This window comes from Diabrotica virgifera, chromosome 2, assembly GCF_917563875.1.
Source record: "Diabrotica virgifera virgifera chromosome 2, PGI_DIABVI_V3a".
Taxonomy (NCBI): Eukaryota; Metazoa; Arthropoda; class Insecta; order Coleoptera; family Chrysomelidae; genus Diabrotica; species Diabrotica virgifera.
In genome coordinates, this window is record NC_065444.1 from 74,009,419 (window position 1) to 74,031,569 (window position 22,151).

At 33.5% G+C, this 22,151-nt stretch overlaps 1 protein-coding gene across 1 annotated transcript in view; it reads right to left on the reverse strand.

Annotated features, from left to right (window-relative positions):
• Window positions 1–6,754: 6,754 nt before the first annotated feature.
• The window catches only part of LOC114329486 (uncharacterized), a 36,162-nt gene continuing 20,765 nt past the window's right edge, over window positions 6,755–22,151 (reverse strand). Inside the window, exons 3-4 of the mRNA XM_028278611.2 lie at window positions 20,585–20,698; window positions 6,755–9,707 (exon numbers count right to left, since the gene is read on the reverse strand). Of these exons, the coding sequence (XP_028134412.1) occupies window positions 9,138–9,707; window positions 20,585–20,698 (684 nt within the window). The 3' untranslated portion in view covers window positions 6,755–9,137. The remainder of the gene's footprint in view (window positions 9,708–20,584; window positions 20,699–22,151) is intronic.

Consider the following 22,151-nt stretch of genomic DNA (forward strand, 5'->3'; position numbering starts at 1 on the left):
ATGAAACAGTCACAGTAAGAGACAAAAATACTATCCACAAATAAAATAGTTCCACAAATAAAAAAAAGTAAATATATAGTTCTTAATATTTTATACGCAATATTATTTGTAATTAAACAAAAACAAAAATTCAAAAATAAATGAAAGCTCAATAAACTTAAGAAACAATCACCCCTGTGATGTATCAAACACGTTATCAATAACGTGCACGTTATCCTGCATTTACGTTAAATTCTACAAATTGATGTGATGTATGACAAATAACGTTTCTCAAAAACGTTATCTGATAACATAACAGGTTCATTTTAACGGGACCTATTTAACCTCTTGTTATAAAATAACGTGTAGTATAAAGAATAAATAAATATAAAAAATGGACAATTTAGTCCAGAATTTTGTCAGATTGTAAACGTCGGGTTATTAAAATAATTAGATGATGCTATTAGAAGGTTTGTTAAAGTTATTTTTTAGAAATAGTGTATTATTTTTTGAGGTTATGTTATTTGTAAACAAAAAAATTTTGTTCGTATAAATGAAGAAAACATACAGACTATAGAGACCAGTTTGGCCAGATTGGGTAAATCCATTTGAATGTTCGTCTTATTTCAATCCTTGTTGAGCCATTTTATAACATAACAACACGACAAGTAAAAATGAAATAAAATACACAATAGAAAGAACACCTCACGGACCGAACCGACAGCCGGGAATTTCAAATAACATCTTGGTTTTGGTGCCAGTGTCAGCCAGGAGCCAGACCAGATGTGCGAGGGCGATGAAAAGATGCGTACTTCGCTGCACGCTGCATGTTTATGTCTGTCTTCCTCTAACTTATTCAATTTCTGTATACTGTTATTCTTGTCGCACAAGACGATACTTTAACGTTTTGAAAATAACATGCTGGATAACGTGCACGTTAAAAATATGATACATCACATCTAATTTTGGCCAACACGTTATACAGGCTGTTATAATCAAACGTGATGTTAACATAACGTGTACACGTTATTTATAACGGGTTTGTTACATCACAGGGCTGAATGTCTTATTGTTAAATTTCAGAAACATTCAATACTTAGTTATAGAGGAAAAGAAATCCTACACCTTTTAACAACAAAATAAAACTGCAATAATTAAAATAATAAAAAAAGATAAAAATGTTTTTGTGTATAGTAGTCTATAAATTAGTATTTACAAATAGAAAGTTTATACTCAAAATTAATGATACACATAAATAAATTTGTAAAAAAAAGATGGCAGGAATGGATTAGAAAAACGTCTTGTACAGATGACACAGTTTCTTAATTTTGTTCTGAAGCTATTTTTTGTGACACTCAATGTCATTTACGATTGTTATTGGGAATAGGCCACAAATTTACTTAAGACGTATATTTTATAATTTCGATTTCCACTTCAATTACAAAAAAACTGAGAACCATTTCCGAAATGGAGATCGAAACGTTGTTCTGAAGCTATTTTCTTGTGGCATTTTTACAATTTTAACTATTTATAATGGGAAATAAGGAGATCGAAACGTCAAAATAAACTTATTTTAAAGTAAAATTGTGGCCTATTCCCAATAGAAGTAGTAAAATGACACAAAACACACAATTATCTAAAAATAATTATCAATAGTAGATGAACCTAACAGAAACTACAGAAATAAACGTTTTCGCATAAAGATCAAGTTTTTAAACCCAGTTCCGTGGCTAAAATGACTAAGCACCGTTGCTGTAAAAACAAAATATACCTTCTACAGTTCTACAACTCGCGTCTAGAAATTATAAAATTTTTGGCTCCTTGGCTTCCACAAGGTCAAAGTTGTGACAGTTCCATTCGAATATAAAATAAAACGCCGCGAAATTCAAACATGATTACTAATAAGATTAAAAAATGTGTTAATTACCTGTTATTTGAAATTTTTATGTATTAATTATTAATAAATATTATTTGTGCTGATTAAATTACGAATTAATATTACAAGACAGGCATAATATCATAAATTGCTTTGAGAATAATCTAGTAATCTAGTAAGGCCTACAATTACAATATTTTGAGGTTAAGATTATTATTTACTATTACCTACTATTATTTTAAAACTAGTTTTGCTAAAATAGGAATATATAATGGAATATATTAAAGACTTCTGTTTGTTATACATATTGTCATGATATTGTATTATTTCTTGTAATTTTAGATAAACTCGACATAATTGCACACAACAAAACATTCAAGTGTATTGCACTTTGTAACAAATGTCTCAAAACTCAAAAGGTTCTCTAAATATTCAAATTTAAAAAGCATGTCACTAAGTTTCATTCAGGTAAGGACAAAACTTTTATTTAGTGCTTCTTGGCTATTATTGTATACAAAATAGACAGGAAACATTATTTTGTTTCAAAAAGTTTTCACATTTACAAAATCTTAGTAAACATAAAAAAATTCATACAAAAGACATTGATATTGGAAAAAGAATGGAAACTTCAAGTGTAGTTTTTGTAACTACAAAAGGTTCTGTAAAATCCAATTTAATTCTTCATTTTGAAGAATGCTAATAAAATAGAACAACAAGATCTTCACTTTTCTAGTGAACTAGAATTTCAAAAATGGAAAACTGACCTTAAAAAAATAAGAATTGTGTTCATTATGTCAGGTACAGTCATCCATAATGACTGCAGAGGGCATTAACAAACAGATTTATATTGTAATCGTTCAGGTTCTTATGTGAAAAAATGTAAGGATATGCAGTATGTATTTAAAACCTCAAGGAAGCAAAAAAAAATTAATGGAAAATGCCCTTCTCGATTGAAAGTTAGTATTTTACCAGAAAACGCACTGTTAAAATAAATTTTATACAAACTTTCGTTGGTTATGACAATGACTTGGGTCATTTAAATATTACTAAAAATGAAAAAATAGAAATAGCTAGCAAAACTGCTTCTAAAATTCCTCTGGTTTCCATATTAGATGATATTAGAGATTCAGTACAGAACATTACAGATTCCAGATTCTGTAGAGAATCTCTTTAGAAGCTTTAGGCTTTAGAAGCTAGTTCTATTTTTTCATTTTTAGTAATACTTAAATGACCCAAGTCATTGTCATGACCAACGTAAGTTTGTATAAAATTTATTTTAACAGTGCCGTTTTCTGGTAACATACTAACTTTCAATTGAGAAGGGCATATTCCATGAATTTTTTTGCTTCCTTGAGTTTTTAAATACATGTGTATATGCATATCCTTATTTTTTCATATAAAAACTTGAACGATGGCAAATATAACTCTGTTTGTTAATGCCCTCTGCAGTCGTGTATGGATGACTACGTGACATATGAAGAAAATTCTTTTTTTTATGTCAGTTTTCCATTTTTGAAATTCTAGTTCACTAGAAAAGTGAAGATCTTGTTGTTCTATTTTAATGGCATAATATTCTTCAAAATGGAGAACTTAATTGGATTTTACAGAATTTTCGTAGTTACACAATATGCACCTGAAGTTTCCTTGATTTTTTCCAATATCAATGTCTTTTGTATGAATTTTTTGATGTTTTCTAAGCTTTTGTAAGTGTGAAAAATGTTTCTGGTATTCATGCACTGCATTGATATTCGCAAATTTTAGTTATTCAGCTACTTTATGTTTTCTGAAACAAAATAAAACAATGTCCCCTATTGATTCTGTATACAATAATAGACAAAAAGCACTAAATAGTTTTGCTTTAGTTTTGTCCTTACCTGGATTAAACTTAGTGGTATGCCTTTTTAAATTTAAATATTTAGAGAACCTTTTGGGGCATAGTTTGTTACATGGTGCAATACACTTGAACGTTTTGTTGGGTGCAATTATGTCGAGTCTATCTAACATTACAAGAAATAATACAATATCATGACAATATATATTCCTATTTTATCCGAAAGTTTTAAAATAATATTTATGTAGGTAACAATAAACAATAATCATAACCTCATGTAGGAAAGTTTAATAACATCTACTATCCAACAACAATTTATGATATGTCTGTCTTGTAACATTCATTCGTAATTTAATCAGTACAAATAATATTTTTATTAATACGACATAAAAATTTCAAATAACAGTTAACACATTTTTTAATTATAGTAATTGTATTTGAATTTCGCGGCATTTTATTTTATAGTCGAACAGAACTGTCAGAACTTTGACCTTGTGGAAGCCAAGGAGCCAAAAATTTTATAATTTCTAGACCTGAGTCAGTTCTGCACTTTGTCATACTTTCTGTTATTTGCACGGATCACTTAACTCTGGTGATCTGGTGGAGAGAGGTAGGTGATCTGTGGTTATTTGTGAAAGGAAGTAGTAAAAACCATGGTAAAAACGAACACAAAACGGAACATTTTCTTTTACGGGTGACAAACAACACAGAACACATGCATGACCATTTAAAGCTGATGTATTTTAACTGCAATGCTTTAAAAATAATTATCAATGATAGATAAATCTGACAGAAGCTGCAGAACTAAATGTTTTTGCGCACAAGTAAAATGCAGTCACGTAGCCAAAATGAAGAATATCCATTCCAAGAGAAACAAAATGCCACTTCTATAGTTCTTCTCAGTAAAAATCGAAATATGACCGTTATTTCTGGAAAGAGGACACAGAACATGTAGAGGTGACAAACGGCACAGAAACATATAAGCATGTCTCATTATAGTTGACAAGTGACATATAAGTACGAATTTTTAAAAATAAATATGAAAAGAGATGTATGGGCCATTCCACGAATATACGTCTGTTCCAGACCATCGCGACAACGAATATTTTAGTGTGCAACAGAAGAAGTACGAAAGTAAATGGCTCTAAAAATTATTCCAATAAACAAGAATGTAATTTGCAATTTAGTTTCGTACTTCTTATGTTGCACACTAAAATATTCGTTGTCACGATGGTCTGGAACAGACGTATATTCGTGGAATGGCCCATATAAGATTTACTTACCAGTTTCCTAACTATTTAATAAAATTAATGCCTATTAGTCTATATTTTTGATATTTTAATCACAGAATTGGAATCAAAAATAACCAAAATAAACTACTTTCACTTTCTACCACATTATTGCACACTAAAGAATGGTTTCTAGGGAGTAAATACAAACCTTTTGATCACATTGAAAATAACTTAAAAAAATCCGCATTCAGCAGTCTTTGTGCAACAAAAAATCGGCTACAAACTTTTGAGCAATCCGTTTTCGTCACCCCCTCCCGCAGTAGAGCCGGCATTTCGGTATTTCAAGAGGGAAGTAAGAAGATTCTGTTCGGCATTTTAGTTCGTATTTTTTATAATTAACGGTTTAAGTTGGATTTATAGTTTGGCGTAGCGTAGACGTAGACGCAACGGAGACGTAAGAAACGGACTGGAGACGTAAGAAAATAATATGTCAATTTATAAATAGACGTAGCGGAATTTTTGCGCATGAGTAGAAAGAGTAAACAATGACTTAATTCTAATTCAACAACATAGCCTATAAATTATACGAACAGTAAACAAACTTTGTGTTTATTTATTTATACTTATACTGTTATTTATTATAATACACTAAGCACCAAAATTAACGCACCACCTTAAAAATGGGACATTTTTTATGTCTTGTATTTCCTAAACCTGTTGTCCGATTTTAGTGATTTTTTAATATGTTATAGCTTTATTCTTCAAGAATATCGATGTAATAATATTGTTGCTAACCAGATAAGTGTCATTTTATACCGGGTGGAACAATGATAAAGTGTTTTTTCCTCAAAGTTTGGAGCACCATGTGGAATATTCTGGCGTATATAAAATATTGAAATTAAAACCTGACTATAGCCTTAGGGAGCGTTCAAGTATTACGTAACGCGATTTTTGAAGATTTTTGACCCCCTTCCCCCTACGTAACGCACTGTAATGGGCGTTTAACTATCGCGTAACGCAATTTTTGAAGATTTTTACCCCCCAACCTGCGTTACGTAATACTTGAACGCTCCCTTATGCTTTCTTAACATTATGCTTTTTTATTCATTAGTTTATGTTGGATAATAAAAAAGTTAGGTACTTTAACAACTAGCCATGTTCTTTATCAATACAGGGTGTTTCTAAATAAGTGCGACAAACTTTAAGGGGTAATTCTGCATAAAAAATAATAACCGTTTGCTTTATAAACATATATCCGCAAATGCCTCGTTTCCGAGATACAGGATGTTGAATTTTTTCTTACAAACTGACGATCTATTTATTGCTCTAAAACCGGATGAGATATTCAAATGAAATTTGGTAGGTTTTAAGAGGTAGTTATTGCGCATTTTTTGGCATACAATTAAGAACTTTATATTCACCATTGGCGTGCATACGGGTCATATTATCCGGTCATATTACCCTTATGCACGCCAATGGTGAATATAAAATTCTTACTTGTATGCCAAAAATGCGCAATAACTACCTCTTAAAACCTACCAAATTTCATTTGCATATCGCAACCGGTTTTGGAGCAATAAATAAATCGTCAGTTTGTAAGAAAAAATTCAACATCCCGTATCTCGGAAACGAAGCATTTGCGGAGATCTGTTTATAAAGGAAACGGTCATTATTTTTTCATGCAGAATTACTCCTTAAAGTTTGTCGCACTTATTTAGAAACGTATTGATAGAAAGTATTGATGAAGAACGTTGCTAGTTGTTAAAGTACCTAACTTTTTTGTTATCCAACATAAGCTAATGAATAAAAAAGCATAATGTTAAGAAAGCATAAGGCTACAGTCGAGTTTTAATTTCAATATTTTATATATGCCAGAATATTCCACAGGGTGTTCCAAACTTTGAGGAAAAAACACACTATCATTGTTACACCCGGTATACAATGACACTTATCTGGTTAGCAACAATATTATTACATCGATATTCTTGAAGAATAAAGCTATACCATATTAAAAAAATCACTAAAATCGGACAACAGGTTTAGGAAATACAAGACATCAAAAATGTCCCATTTTTAAGGTGGTGCGTTAATGTTGGTGCTTAGTGTATTTATTTGTTTTGTGTGTTACATGGATTAGGAAATAAACGAAGGTATGCCTGGTGCCGCATGCCGTGGGATTTCCAACTATTTTGTTTCATTTCCTGGTCTTTAAAATGTTTATTGGATTTACCTATCATATATTATGTGTGGATAACCCCGAATTTGGCTAATAAACAACTCATGTTTATCTGAAATATTGAAATGACTATGATATATTTTTATTAAATTAATAACTTAACATCCATTGTATTAACAAATAATTAACAAAATTCGAATATGTTGATAAACAACTTTACCTTTACAAAATTGATGAGGGCGTGTCCACTTTGGGTGACAGAACAAAATTCTTCCTTTTGATTGGCCAGACGTAAGAAACGCACTGTAAAAGATGAAAGTTGGTGAACTCTTCCATTCCGTTGCGTTTCTCTTACGTTCTGTCAGGCGCTTGCGTTCATTTATAAACACGAGTACACAAAATTCGGTGTTGATCTTTTCCAGTGCGTCTCCGTTGCGTCTACGTCTACGCTACGTCAAACTATAAATCCAACTTTACGGTTTACTTGACAATAATGTGACAATTGAAATTAATGACATTTATGTTAAAAATTTGACAGTTGACATTTATTTCCTTTTTTATCTTTAAGTATCAAGTATAGTCGGTTCGCTAAACTCAGACACATCTGGCTAGTGATTTTACTACGTACTTTTTTTTGACAATTTTTCCAAAATTGGCAACATTACTAGCTATATAGTAATTATTAACTATTTAGTAATTTTTTTTTGCCAATTTTACCAAATTGGCAAAATTACTTACTAAAATCACTAGAAAGTTGTGTCTGAGTTTAGCGAACCGACTATACCATTCAGTACTCAGTGTTTTAAGTATGCCGATAACGAAAACTTACACATTATGTTGTCACTCTAACCTCTAACATAAGCTAGTTGAAGCCGAATTTAGAGGCAGAAAATTGTTAAAAATATACAGTAATTACCTAATTTACAGTATGAACGCGCTAATTCCTTAATAGGGCTTTTCATCGATTGTCATTTGTTTCGAGCTTCTGTCATATGTTGTATAATCTGTGTATAACATTAATATACACGGATTATACATAGTGTGACCAACTAGCCCGAAAAATCCGGGACATGGCACGAATTACGAAGTCGTGTCCCGGCGTCCCGGAAAAGGCTTCCGGGCCATCCGAATTTTCAACTTTTTGGCAAAATTCTATTTTTTTCGTTATTCTTTTAAGTATTCACATCAAATTAAATTGTTGGGACGAAAAAAAATCGACAATAATTATGATTTTAAAAAATTACATTGCAAGAATACATCATATTTTGTCTTTTCAGGTCAATTTAAAATATGACTGGATTGATTTTTAAATGTTTTAAAGCTGTTTTCTTGTGGCCTGTTTGGCAATTATATTTTTGATGGGATTAAGCCACAATTGGTTGTAATGATAACTACATTTTGATATTAACCTAAGGTTATAATATTTACATGGAAATCCAACATCACTTTATTTTCCAATTTTTCCTTTTTTGAGAATGATTGGAAGTCGAAACGTCAAAAACTAACAAAAATATAATTATCATTGTAACCAATAGTGGCTTAATCCCATTAAAAATATCATTGTCAACATAAAAACAATCAATAAAATGATGATATTAAGTCCTATATTTAAAAAAATAAAAAATGGCCCGATTTTCATCGAACAGTACCGGATTTCAAGTATTTTTTTCAGTCTTGTCCCGAATTCAACTGAATTGGTGTTGGTCACACTAATTATACAACATATTATGACAGAAGCTCGAAACAAATGACTGAATGAAAAGCCCTATTATTTAACTTTGAGATTAAAGTGATAAGGTAATTTTGCCTAGAAGCTTATCTGTCATTATATGATAAAGGAAACTGTCATTTGCCACTTTTTTGTATTTATCTTGGTCTATAATGCAAACCTGCTTATTTTTTCAACTGTCTATAATTTTGTCAATAAATTTTAAGTTTTTAGTTGCACTTATGTACGACTGTAAGAACACAATCTTCACTTCCATTTTCAAATATACTACAATAAATTACCCCCAAAACTCTAGTCAATCATTCGCGCGAACTTCATTCGTGTGTCAGATCCGTCAACTTCCCCTCTGTCGTTGCATTCAGCTCAAGCCTCCTGAGCAACGCATCTGCTTTACCCAAACTAACTTTTTCGAAAATATTCGCGGGCTCACTACAAGTGTACTGACTAGTGTTCTGCTTGAATAACAACCCGAGAACAATGTTCAAGGCCGACGTGTCGTAGCTGTGACAACCTGAATACCTGTACTGCGGTTTCTTGTCGAACTTACAACCTGCCGATTGGGCACCGATAGGAATGATGCAATCTTGGGTGAGCGTGCATTGGACCCACGGTAACATCACGTGTTTGTGAATAGTGTCTGTATTAACGATGAGAAGCGCTTCTGCCTTGACCATTTGGAGGAAAAGAAAGTTGTCGGCGTCGGTGTGAAAATACTCGAACATCTTTTTGTGTGTCAAGCTCGACACCGGGTTTTTCAGGCTCAACGGCCACGCCAAGATGCCTGTTTTTAGAGTTTTTTCCTCGAATAAGGTCGGTATCACATTTTGAGTTACGCGGTAGTTTGATTGAAGGAAGAATATTGCTCCAGTATGATGAAGTGCGTCCTAAATCAAAACACATAATATAAATCGTAAGTATTAAGAGATTTAAAAATAACAATTAAAGTAAGCTGAGCGATGTAAAGTAGGAAGTGTACAATTTCCTGCTTCGTAGATGGGAAAACTTAAAACACCTTTAAGCCTTTTTAGTCGAGTGACATGGGACTCTGTCATATGTACGCTAACGTCATAGACGTTTGTAAAACGGCTCTGATATTTAACTCAAAATTTCGGGCAGTATCTAGTTAATTTTTTCATAAAGTTCATAGAAGTTGAGTCAACGCGGACGTGATGCGATGACTTCAAAAATAAAGAAAGGTAAAGCAGTTGTACCGGATGATATTCCTGGGGAAGTGTGGACAGCATTGGGAAAGACAGGGACAAGTTGACTAATAAGTTTATTTACTATAGAGCGTTTCATGTTAAGAACGGAACGAAAGCATGAAAGCATCATTTTAACGTTCTTCTTCTTCTTCTTCAGGTGTCATCTCAGCTACGAAGGTTGGCAATCATCATAGCTATTTTAATTTTTGAGGCACTAGCTCTAAATAGTTGTTTTGAGCTGCATCCAAACCATTCTCTCAGGTTCTTCAGCCATGAAATTCGTCTTGTTCCGATGCTTCTTCTGCCATCTATCTTTCCTTGCGTTGAGTCGCAGGATGCCATACTTCTCGCCCCGCATCACATGTCCGAGATACTGTAGTTTTCTTTGAATTGTAAGTTCAACTTCCTTCTCTTTACCTATTCTTTTCAGTACTTCGTTGTTCGTAACTCGTATCTACCCAGGAAACCCTCATAATTCTTCTATAGGTCCACATTTCAAAGGCGTTAAGTCGTCTCATTGTCTCTACATTTAACGTCCATGATTCCACTCCATAGTATAGTACACTGTATACGTAACATTTTGTTAGGGTTACTTTAAGAGCTAATGTTAAATCTTTGCGCTACATAGGACCTTTTTCATTTTAATAAAATTAGAACGTGCCTTTTCGATTCTGACTTTGATTTCTGCAGTGTAGTCATTATTTTCTGTTATAGTTATAAGTGTTCCTAGGTAAGTGTACTTTTTTTACTCTTTCGATCTACTGGCCCTCTACTATCAAGATTTCGTTATTATTATGGTTGTTTTTACTAATTTTCATAAACTTCGTCTTTTTGATATTGAGAGAGAGTCCATACTCTCTACTACACCTTACTATTTTACTCACGAGTCTTTGAAGGTCTTGTAAACTATCGGCTATTGTTACTGTATCATCTGCATGTCTGATGTTGTTAACTAAGACTCCATTTACTCTTATGCCGACTGTTTCATCTACCAGAGTTTCTCACATTACCTCTTCAGAATAAGCGTTAAATAATAGAGGTGATAGTATGCAGCCTTGCTTGACTCCTCTCTTTATTTCCATTTCTTCAGATGTTTCTTTTTCAATTCTTACTATTGCTCGCTGATTGTAATAGAGGTGTGTTATTAGTCTTAAATTTCTTTCATCTAGGTTTTTAGTTTTCAGAATTTCGATGAGTCGATCATGTTTTACTTTATCAAACGCTTTATTGTAGTCTATAAAACAGACGTAAAGAGGACGGTTAACATCCAAACATCTCTGTGTCAGCACGTTGAAGGAGAATAATGCCTCTCTGGTACCCATTCCATTGCGGAACCCATATTGAGTGTCACTAATATTAAGCTCCAGTTTAGAGTGTATTCTGGCGCGGATAATTTTCAGCAGAATTTTTCAAGGTATGTGACATTAAGCTTATGGTTCGGTAGTCACTGCATTCTTTGGCATTCACTTTCTTTGGCAAACACACAAATGCTGATGTCAACATTTCTCTAGGGATGATTTCCGTAGTATAGATAGCGTTGAACAGTTCTACTATTATGTCCAGGTTTTTCTCGTTGACCAACTTTATCAGCTCGCTAGGTAATTCATCTGGACCAGCAGATTTATTGGTTTTCATAGAGTTATTGCCTGAGTAACCTCCGATTTGGTCATCTCTGGGCCCACATCTCCGGTTTGGCTATCTACGGATGTACTAGCTTCTCTCTGGTCATGAAATAGTTCCTCGATGTACTCTTTCCATCGTCGTAGTTTTCGTTCTGTTTCCATTATAATATTTCCATTTTTGTCAAGCAATATATTTGAGGTTCTTCTATTTCCGATTCCGGCTAGTTCTTTGACTTTTTTATGTAGGTTGCAGTTGTCATATCTGTTTTGCAGTTCTTCTATTTTTTTACATTTTTCAGAGAAGTAGGTTTCTTTAGCCTCCCTAATTTTTCTTCTTATTTGGTTTTGAAGCTGTTTATAGCGGGTCTTATTGATGGTTTTGTTTTTTCTTCTTTCATTCATGAACTCTAGAATTTCCTTCGTCATCCATTCTTCGTTCTTACATTTGGTTGTTGTAAGTACTTTGTTACTTGGCTCATATAGAGAGGTTTGAAGAATTGCCACTGCTGTTCTACGTTGCAATTATTTCCTGGGTTTCTGTCTAGATTTGTGTTGATTTCGTGTTTCAGATTTTCTTTTGTTTCTTCTGACTTTAGTTTCTGTAAGTTAAGTTTATTGTTGTTGCGGCTTTTTTGCGTATTTTTTAGTTGAAGTTGAAACCTAGGAATGAGAAGACTGTGATCAGAAGATACGTCCGCTCCTGGATATGCCTTTACTGCCTGAACTGAGTTTCGATATCTGTGCTTTATTAGGATGTAGTCAATTTGATTTCTGACGATTTTGTTGTCTTTATCAGCTGGCGATTTCCATGTATAAAGGCGTCGCTTAGGTAATTTAAAGAATGTATCTGCGGCTATAACATTATGCTCCTGGCAAAATTCTATTAGGCGATCCCCTCTGTCGTTTCGTTCGCCAAGCCCATATGGTCCTACATTAGGGTAGCATTTTCCTTCGCCAATTTTTGCATTGAAATCACCCATGATCACTGTTATGTCTCTAGATGCCGTGAGATGTAATGTTTTTTGAAGTTCGCTATTAAAGTTTTGTATTTCAGTTGGCGCATAAATCTGAATTAGGTTCATTTTTCCATGGGTTGTCAATAACTGCAACATTATAATTCTTTCGGACATCGGAACGAAGCCTGTTACTGATCTCGTTACTTTTTCACTGAGGACCATAGCAGCTCCATATCTGTGTTGGGTGTCGCTGCTTCCAGAGTAATAGATTCGTCCATTGTCTGTATTGAGTTCGCCAGAACTGACCCATCTTGTATCGCTTATTCCTAATATATCGATATCTAGTCGCATCATCTCTTGCTGTATATTCCTCAGTTTCCCAGCTTCATACATACTTCTTACATTCCATGTAGCGAATTTGTATATATTTAGTGAACAGGGATTTCGCTGACTAACGGCCTGGGAAGCCCTGTCGTTGCTGTTGTTTCTTCCCCTGCCGAATCTTGGCATCCGAGAACCATGATTAGTAGGTTGTTGATTGTCATTTCTGTAAGCCATGACGATTCTAACGTTGAGAAAGCATAATATGAGTTCCTCGAGACATTTTGTCGTGGAAACTCAATCAGAAAACAATCTTCAGTAAGTACGTAAAGATTGTGAGAAACATGTATGCGGCAGTGACAACTAGTGTTAACACAGGTGTGGGAGACTGATAAATTTCATGTGAAAGTAGGGTTGTACCAAAGCTCGGTGTTTAGTCCTTATTTATTTTCATTAGTGTTGGATCAGATATCAGCGAATTTACAGGGTAACATTCCCTGGTGTTAATGTATGCTGACGATGTAGTTTTAGTAGGAAATAGTGAAAGCGATTTATAACAAAAACTAGAACAGTGGAGACAAGCTCTTGAGAAAAAATTTAGGACCAATGGATGCCAAAATGAGAGAGCATAGTTTAAGATGGTTTGGTATGGTCAACGTCGGTCGAGGCGTTAATCGCCCTATACGAAGAATTGTTGATCTGTGGATTCCTGGGGAGAGTAGGAGAGGAAGACCAAAGAAGACCTGGCGGAGACTCTTAGGCAGGATATGTCGGTAAAGAGGATTGACATTGATATGACCCCAGATAAAAATTTATGGAAAAATGCAATTAGGGTAGTCGACCCCGTATATGGATAAAGAAAAAAAGAGAATGATATTGATAATTTATCAAAGTGATAATTGAAAAAAATTGATATTGAAAATTGAATGGTCGCAGAAAATTCAAAACGAAAATACGCCATTTCACGCAACTCACCATAAAGGTAGACTTCCGCACCAAGCGACCGAGACAGGCGACAGATAGGCGAGGTCTCCCCACGACTGCTCTCAATGCAATTATATCAGGGTAGTTCTGCAGCCCGCGACCGAGACCAGGCGACAGTCGCCTGTCGCGGTGCTTAATGCGGAATTCTACCTTAAGGGTACGTCCAAGATGAAGTCTGGTATTCGGAGTCAGACAGCCCAGTCAGACATCGGTGTGCAAATAATCCTTCGTATTTAGACGGGCCTGTCCAAAATGCATCTGCGCGCTGGTAGTCTGACTCAGACTTTTACCGGAATGAACTTTCCATTCTGATTTCAGGCACCTGACGCCGATGAGTGTTGATTCTTATTCGTTTAAAGTGTGACTCGATAGATATCGAGGAATTAATAACAAAGGTCGAGGTTAATCCTCCTATATGGGATAATAGAGTAAACGATCATTCCAATAGAAATATTGCTGACACTGCACACTGCCCTGCAACACACTGCTGACTTCAATCAGTCAACGCTCTACACTGTCGGCGCGGAAAACCAGCGTTCATAATGGCTATACATACAGCCTCCTAAAGCTTACAAGCCGTGAAATGAGAAAATTGGCAACGTTGAAGCTAGTCCGATGGTAGTCCATATTTACTTTGTTTACATGGGGAGTTTATGCTAATTTTGTTAACTTTTAGTGTATTATTGGTAAGTTATTTGATTAAAAAAGAAAAAGGTATGTACCTCTTATGTATATTGTTATATTTGTGTGATAATAATAAGATATAGTACAAACTGTTAAATTCACAACCACGACATCGCTTTAGTAACTACAAACCCAAACTCGATAAGTGTTAATTAATTCATTGGTACAGGTACAATTAATTAATTTTTCTTTTATATTCTTTAATATAACACATGTTTTAAATTAGAGATGCCGAGACACTGCAGTGTATCAAATTGCAAATCAAATTATGCAACTACTTTAAAATATGAACAGGCCCAAAGTACATTCTCTTTTCCCAAAACCGATCACCTTCGTAATCAGTGGGTTAGATCTATTAACCGTGAGAATTTTACAGTAACTGCTAGTTCAGTGGTATGTAAAAAACATTTTGATTCTACCGACATTATTGAAACTGAGTCATTTATTGATAAAAATGGTACTGTTCTTCACCGAAATTTGACATACCCGAAGTTGAAAGAGACGTAATCCCAAGGATTTTTGAAAATCAACATTCATATTTATCTAACCCAAAACCACCAACAAGAAAAATCCTGAAAGTAGACGTGCTGAAATAAGTCTCCGGGAAGAAAATAATGTAAAGGAATTTAAAAACCAAGACCTTATCGTGGATTTCAATCAACTTGTACAACATGTTAGTGAGAAGATCGAGTTAAAAAACTGGCAGATAAAAGTTTTAGAAGAAAGGATTTGTTTTTACTTATTAAATATTGACAGTCACTGCAGTGATGAGTGCATACAAGTTATTTCAAACATTAATATAACGAAGGAATTACTTGTACCTGTATATATGAAGGACAGCCAACTGTCACCTCAGGATTTAAAATGGATTTTACCATTTGACTGTAAATTATCGCGCTGGTCACAACTAGAAAATCTGCTATCCAGATATTCTTTTTGTTTTGAAAGCCTCAATGACAATAATTTTAAAATTACTAAAATATGTTGTTCTGAAGCTATTTTCTTGTGGCATTTTTACAATTTTAACTATTTATAATGGGAAATAAGCCACAATATTATTAAAAAATTATTTTTATTAACGTTTCGACGCCCAAATCGGGTGCCGTTGTCAAAATACAAAATACTACTAACATAAACAAAAATGTTGTTGCTTAGTAAAAAAATTCTTCTAATAATTTATTTAATTTGTCTCATTTATATCGGCAATTCAGATATATATGATACATTTTAAAGTAGAAGACTTTAAAATGATATTGCCAATATTTATGAGTTGCGTTCCTGGGACGACTTTACTGAAAGATAGTTCATTCGATTACATGAAATCAACCCCAACTCAAGAATATCCGTCACAAAAAAATCATAGCATGTGATCTGTCTTTAAAAAGACAACCACATGCAACGGTGACATTAAAATTCTCGCGTTAGAGATCTCATAGTAAATCACAAGGGAAAACCAGGAAAAACCTCGTGATACTATCCCGACATCGTAAGTATTTGGTCTTACATTTAATTTACTCTCAAAATTAATACCAAATTCTGACTTTACTATAATTTTGTTTAAATTATAAATAATATCAATAATACATGGATATATAAGTAATACTAAAATATAAAATAAGTACTCTACTATTGACTTACTAATTGTGGTATTTTCTTTCTATTGACTTCCTCTTTCAGTATGGGTATCCACATCCTACTGCATTCCACTGAGGAATTTGCGACACAATTGGTTTCGTTTAGCATAATTAGAGCCGCTTCTTTGATTTTTCTCTTTTTACTATCTGTTTCTTTCAGGACTATACTTGAATCTCTCCACTGAACTCTATGTTCATTATCCCATGCGTGTTGACATATTTGAGATCTATCAAATTCTCTAGTTTTAATATAAGATTGATGTTCACTTATTCTAACGTTTAATGGTCTTGATGTTTCACCTATATAAAACTGTTCGCATTCACAAGGTATTTTATAAATACAATTCTTTGTCCTTTCTTGTTCATTGTTAGGTTTAGTTTTAGATAGAATAGATCTCAATGTGTTGGTTGTTTTGAATGTTGTTGAAATGTTGAATTTATTTCCTATTGTTTTAAGTTTCTCGGATAGTCCTTTTATGTATGGTATTGATATTTTCCTCGTATTATTTCTTGTGAATGTTGTAGGATCCCGTTCTACGTTGTTCTGTTCCATTCGAACCAATCTTGACAATTCCTTATTTATAAACGATAAAGGATAATCATTTTTTAATAAAACAGATGTTAAGAATTGTTTTTCTTCTAAAAATGAATTTTCGTTAGAACAAGTAATTTTGGCTCTATCATATAAGGATTTTATGATTCCCTTTTTAACGTTGATGTTGTGATTTGATTTGTAATTGAGATATCTGTTGGTATGTGTTGGTTTTCTATACACTTGAGTCTCATATCCAGTATCCTTCTTTGAGACTAAAACATCGAGGAAAGGCAGGGTGTTATTATATTCCTTTTCCATTGTAAATTTTATTGTCTCTTCTTGATCGTTTATAATATTCAGGAATGTATCCAACAATTCTGATCATGAGGCCATATTGAAAACACATCATCCTTGTGATTTAGTATGAGATCTCTAACGCGAGAATTTTAATGTCACCGTTGCATGTGGTTGTCTTTTTAAAGACAGATCACATGCTATGATTTTTTTGTGACGGATATTCTTGAGTTGGGGTTGATTTCATGTAATCGAATGAACTATCAGTAAAGTCGTCCCAGGAACGCAACTCATAAATATTGGCAATATCATTTTAAAGTCTTCTACTTTAAAATGTATCATATATATCTGAATGGCCGATATAAATGAGTCAAAGTAAATAAATTATTAGAAGAATTTTTTTACTAAGCAACAACATTTTTATTTATGTTAGTAGTATTTTATATTTTGACAACGGCACCCGATTTGGGCGTCGAAACGTTAATAAAAATCATGTTTTAATAATATTGTGGCTTATTTCCCATTATAAATAGTTAAAATACCAAAATATGTAGTGAAATTGACAGAGTGATAGAAAATATTGATATAGATAAAATAAAGGGAATTCTGGCTTTTGAGAAAAATCCGTTATTGTTACTAACAGCAAGTAGGGCAAATATTCTCTATCAACAGTTATTTTTGCTCTTACACCATATATATAATCAGTCAACGTCATGTTATATATTATTCGTCAGTACTTAAATTTGCCCACTAATAGATATTTATAAATGATTACATCATCTTTTCATGTATCTCCTGATGATCAATTAGAAAATAATTATTTGTCATAATATGTAGCATCAAATTTGAATGATCGAGGAAAAGTAGTCAATTTACTTGTAGATGAAATATATGTAAATCCCGGAGTTCACTATCACTCACAGCAAATTAATGGATTTGCTGCCAACAATGATAAACAATTAGCCAAAACTATTGTGAAGTTAATGTCACGGTTCTGTCATATATGTCGTATAACCCATATAAATAATAATATAAATATACGACACATGACGGAAGCTCGAAACAAATGAGAATCGTTGAAAAGCTCTATTATCCTATTATTATTTTTGTCATTTAAAATACCAATACAATGTATGTGTTTATAAATTTATTAACACACTGAGAATAATAAAATCAGACACTAATATAATGTACTTTTTATTTATAAACTTATTAACAAATTGCAGTCCAGTAAAATAAAATTATCAACATTAACCTTATGGTGAATTATATTTTAAAACAAACACGCACACACACAGAATTTTGTTGAACTAGATTTGCTCCTGGTTGAAAATGTACTGCCACAGTTTGTTCTATATCAATATCAACAGCATCTTCATTTGCTAGTATTTCAAGGTTTTCTCTATTAACACGTTGACGGACAGAACGTCTATAGACGTCTAATTTCCATTGATGTAATGTGACACAACGTCTATAGACGTTGCATGTTTCCCTATTCTACTTTGCAAAATACATATTATAGTGTCACAACACTTGCTTATATATTTGACGCACTGTCCGTCAACGTGTTAACTACTGCAACAGAAGAAGAGGTCCAGATGACCAAGATATGAAGACTCAGGAATCCACAACAGAAGTTGTTCAAAGGAGAGCGTGCAACAGTGAAACATCGGTGAAGAAATGAAATATCTCAAGTGAATGTGTTATAAATATTATTAGGGCAATAAATGTTTTTATTTTTATTTTATTTTTATATATTAACTACCTAGCCTTTTATATACAAACTTTCTGCCTAGTAAATCTGAACTAGCCTTTATTATTTTTTGAACAAAAGGTAACCTGCATCTCATTCCACATGTCAAAATAATAGGAAATGTTCTTTCACTAACAATTCTTAAAGCAATTATTAATTATACAGCACTTCAAGTGCTGGCTGAGGATTCTGCCATGCCATGGTGTCATTGGGTAGTCGATGACTGGATATTCACTCCCCTAATAATACATTGTAAATAAATTCCTCATTTTATATACCCATACCATGCAAAAATATTTAACAACTTCTAAAATAGCTGTTTCTAATTGCACTGCCATGTAATAAGATGATTATTATGTTGTAAGATGATGAGTATTATTGATTGTGGTATTCTTCAAATCACAAAATAATTAAATTTAACGTGTTACTCCTTTCACTGATCTTATTTTAATTTTTAACTTTAATTACAATAGGATCTTATTTATCGGTCACAACACAGAATCTTCTAGGTCAGCGGTTCTCAACCTTTTTGAATGATGTACCACCTACAGTTATTTTTATTATTTTTGGTACCACCTATATTTTTAAATTGTATTATCACTAAGTACTACTATTTTAATTTTTTCTGTGTTTTGTGTACCACCGCCAATAATGATATGTACCACCAGTGGTACATGTACCACAGATTGAGAACCTCTGTTCTAGGTTATTTTTATATTATACATACGTATTCATAATGTCATTTGTCAAAATAAAAGTTAAAATACGTTTTCGATAATTCTCTTTTATTAGACATGTCGTTTATTTTTATTTAAAGGATCTTTTAATTTTGTTTTCGCGATAAATAACTCATTATTTTGCTATGCTGACAATGTAAAAAATGGGACTATCGGACTACCTTACACAGCTGTTGCGGTGTTGCTTTTCTTAGTTCACGGCTTGTAAGCTTTAGGAGGCTGTGCTATACTATACCCCATGATACTATAAATAACAAGATAATTGCACATCCGGAAGTCGTGACGTAACTGGAGACCGGCAAGTTCGTAATGTTTCGTAATCATTCGTAATGTCCGATTACTTTGAATTGTTCGCGGTTGTAATTTTATATTTTATCTTTTACAGTTATTTTGACTGGAATCTCGACACTAAATTCTTTTCGAATACATTGAAGTTTAATGTTATTTTGCTAATTGAATAATTTCATCACATAATGCATACAAATCCCATTTAACTTTAACAAGAATTCAAATTCAACTTCCGGTCTCCAGTTACGTAATCAATGCGCGAACTCGGACGTATTTGAGCTACGGGAAAATACTATCTCTTTATTTATAGTATCATGCTATACCCTATCAGCCGCTCGGAGTCAGACAGAGACAGTCGTCCCAAGAATCATGAATCTGACTACCAGCGTTCATCTTGGGCGTACCCTTATGGGTGCGTCCAAGGTGCACGCTGGTTTTCGGAGTCAGCGCTGAGTCTGTGTGCGAATAACGCTTTGTATTCAGTTGTCAGCGCGCAGGTGCACTTTGGACAAGCCCGTTTAAATACGAAGAATTATTCAAACACAGGCGGCGCTGACTCCGAAAACCAGTGTACATCTTGGACGCACCTTTGTACTTACCGTTCGTTTTTAAACAAATAAATGTTTTGTCTTAGTAAAAAGTTGCAAACTCATTACATGAAAATAGGTATACAAAAAATTGTCACAATTCAACTCTCAAATTACTATACACAAGTACCGTGAAGATGCTAGAAATTAAATGAGTACCTTACCTGGATAATCAATGGGCGGTATGCACGAAGAATGTCCATTTCTACGTGTTGTGGAAACTGCGACAAATCAAAATTTATGACTTGACATCTTGAGTTGTTGCAAAAACTTGTGAGCTAAAAAAATATTCTTATAAGAAATGTGTTACGGGTATTACATTATGATTGGTTTTGTTCGAATAATTCTAATCTGAATTAAATATACCGAGTGAATTGTTATCTGAAAATATCAATATTACAAACTCTTGGCCCTCACTTCACTACTAGTCCAAGTAATGAAGCTCGCAATAGGACAAAACCTCGCAATTTTTACAGAATGGATCGATTTGCTTGAAAATTTGAGAATAAGTAGTGGACAGTCCAAGGATCAAAATCTATATGACGCCGAAAGGCGTTTTTACCATGGGGGTGGTTGCCACCCTATCTTGGGGGTGGAAATTTTTTATTATATTTTGGCCACAAAAGTTGGTAAAAACATTCATTCTGAGCAAAAAACGTTCTATACGTGGCCATCAAGCCCACGTCTGCCGGTACGTCACCTCGATGCTCAACTTCCGCGACTATGGTCCATTTGACCTACCTGAAGGGTACTTAGTGCCAGAAGGGCGACGTTTGTGCTTCGATTATCCTGTGGCTATCTCAATTCTTCATTCTTAAGGGTTTCCTCTATATCCATCTAACTGCTGTTTAAGCCGTCTATGTACCATTCTTTGGTTTTCGTCATAGTAAGTCAATTCTCTTAATAATCTGCTGGGATGGTTCCTGATATTGTCGAATATTTCGTGTGCTCTTTCATCTATCATTGACAGAACTTTCTTTTGTTGTGTATGTCCAAATACGTATCTTAATGGGACATATCTAGGTATATTAAGAGCTGCCCTGATCATGTGGTTTTGGATGGTTTGTATTTTTTTTCTTGTTGGTTTTACACGTGTGTCCCCATGAGGCTGAGGCGTATGTCAGTGTTGGCAAAATTATACAATTTGCCATCCTAATCTTTGTCTTAAATCTCAATTTACTTTTTCGACCTATTAGCGATGAGAGTTGACTCCTAAGGGCTTTAGCTTTGTTGATTGTTTGTTCCCGATGCCATGTCAAATATTTAAAACTGTCACTGTGTTTTGTCATCATATTCTATTTGAATCAGCGCGTTGTATGACAAAGATAGCGAATGTTCGATTTGGAAAATATCAGCACGGACATGGTGTCCATTTTTTTCGAATCCTGAAAAAAACTAAATATTTTTAAAAAATTTAAACGCAGAATGAAAGACTAATAAACTATTTTTAATGGGAATAAGCCACAATTTTAGCAAAAAAATTATTTTATTAACATTTCGAAGCCCAAATCGGGTCGTTATTCCTTTAATTTCTACGGTATTTCTTTAATTTTTAGAGTTTTAGTCTGTTTTTATATAAAAAATAGTTATGTTTAAAACTCTTCAGCGATGTATTAGTATAATATAATATTTATGGATTACCGTCAAAGGCTGAAAAAAGAAAATGTATTTCGTGATATTTCTAGTGACTTTCTCGGGTGTGAATCTGTCTTTTTAGTTTACTCCTCTTGG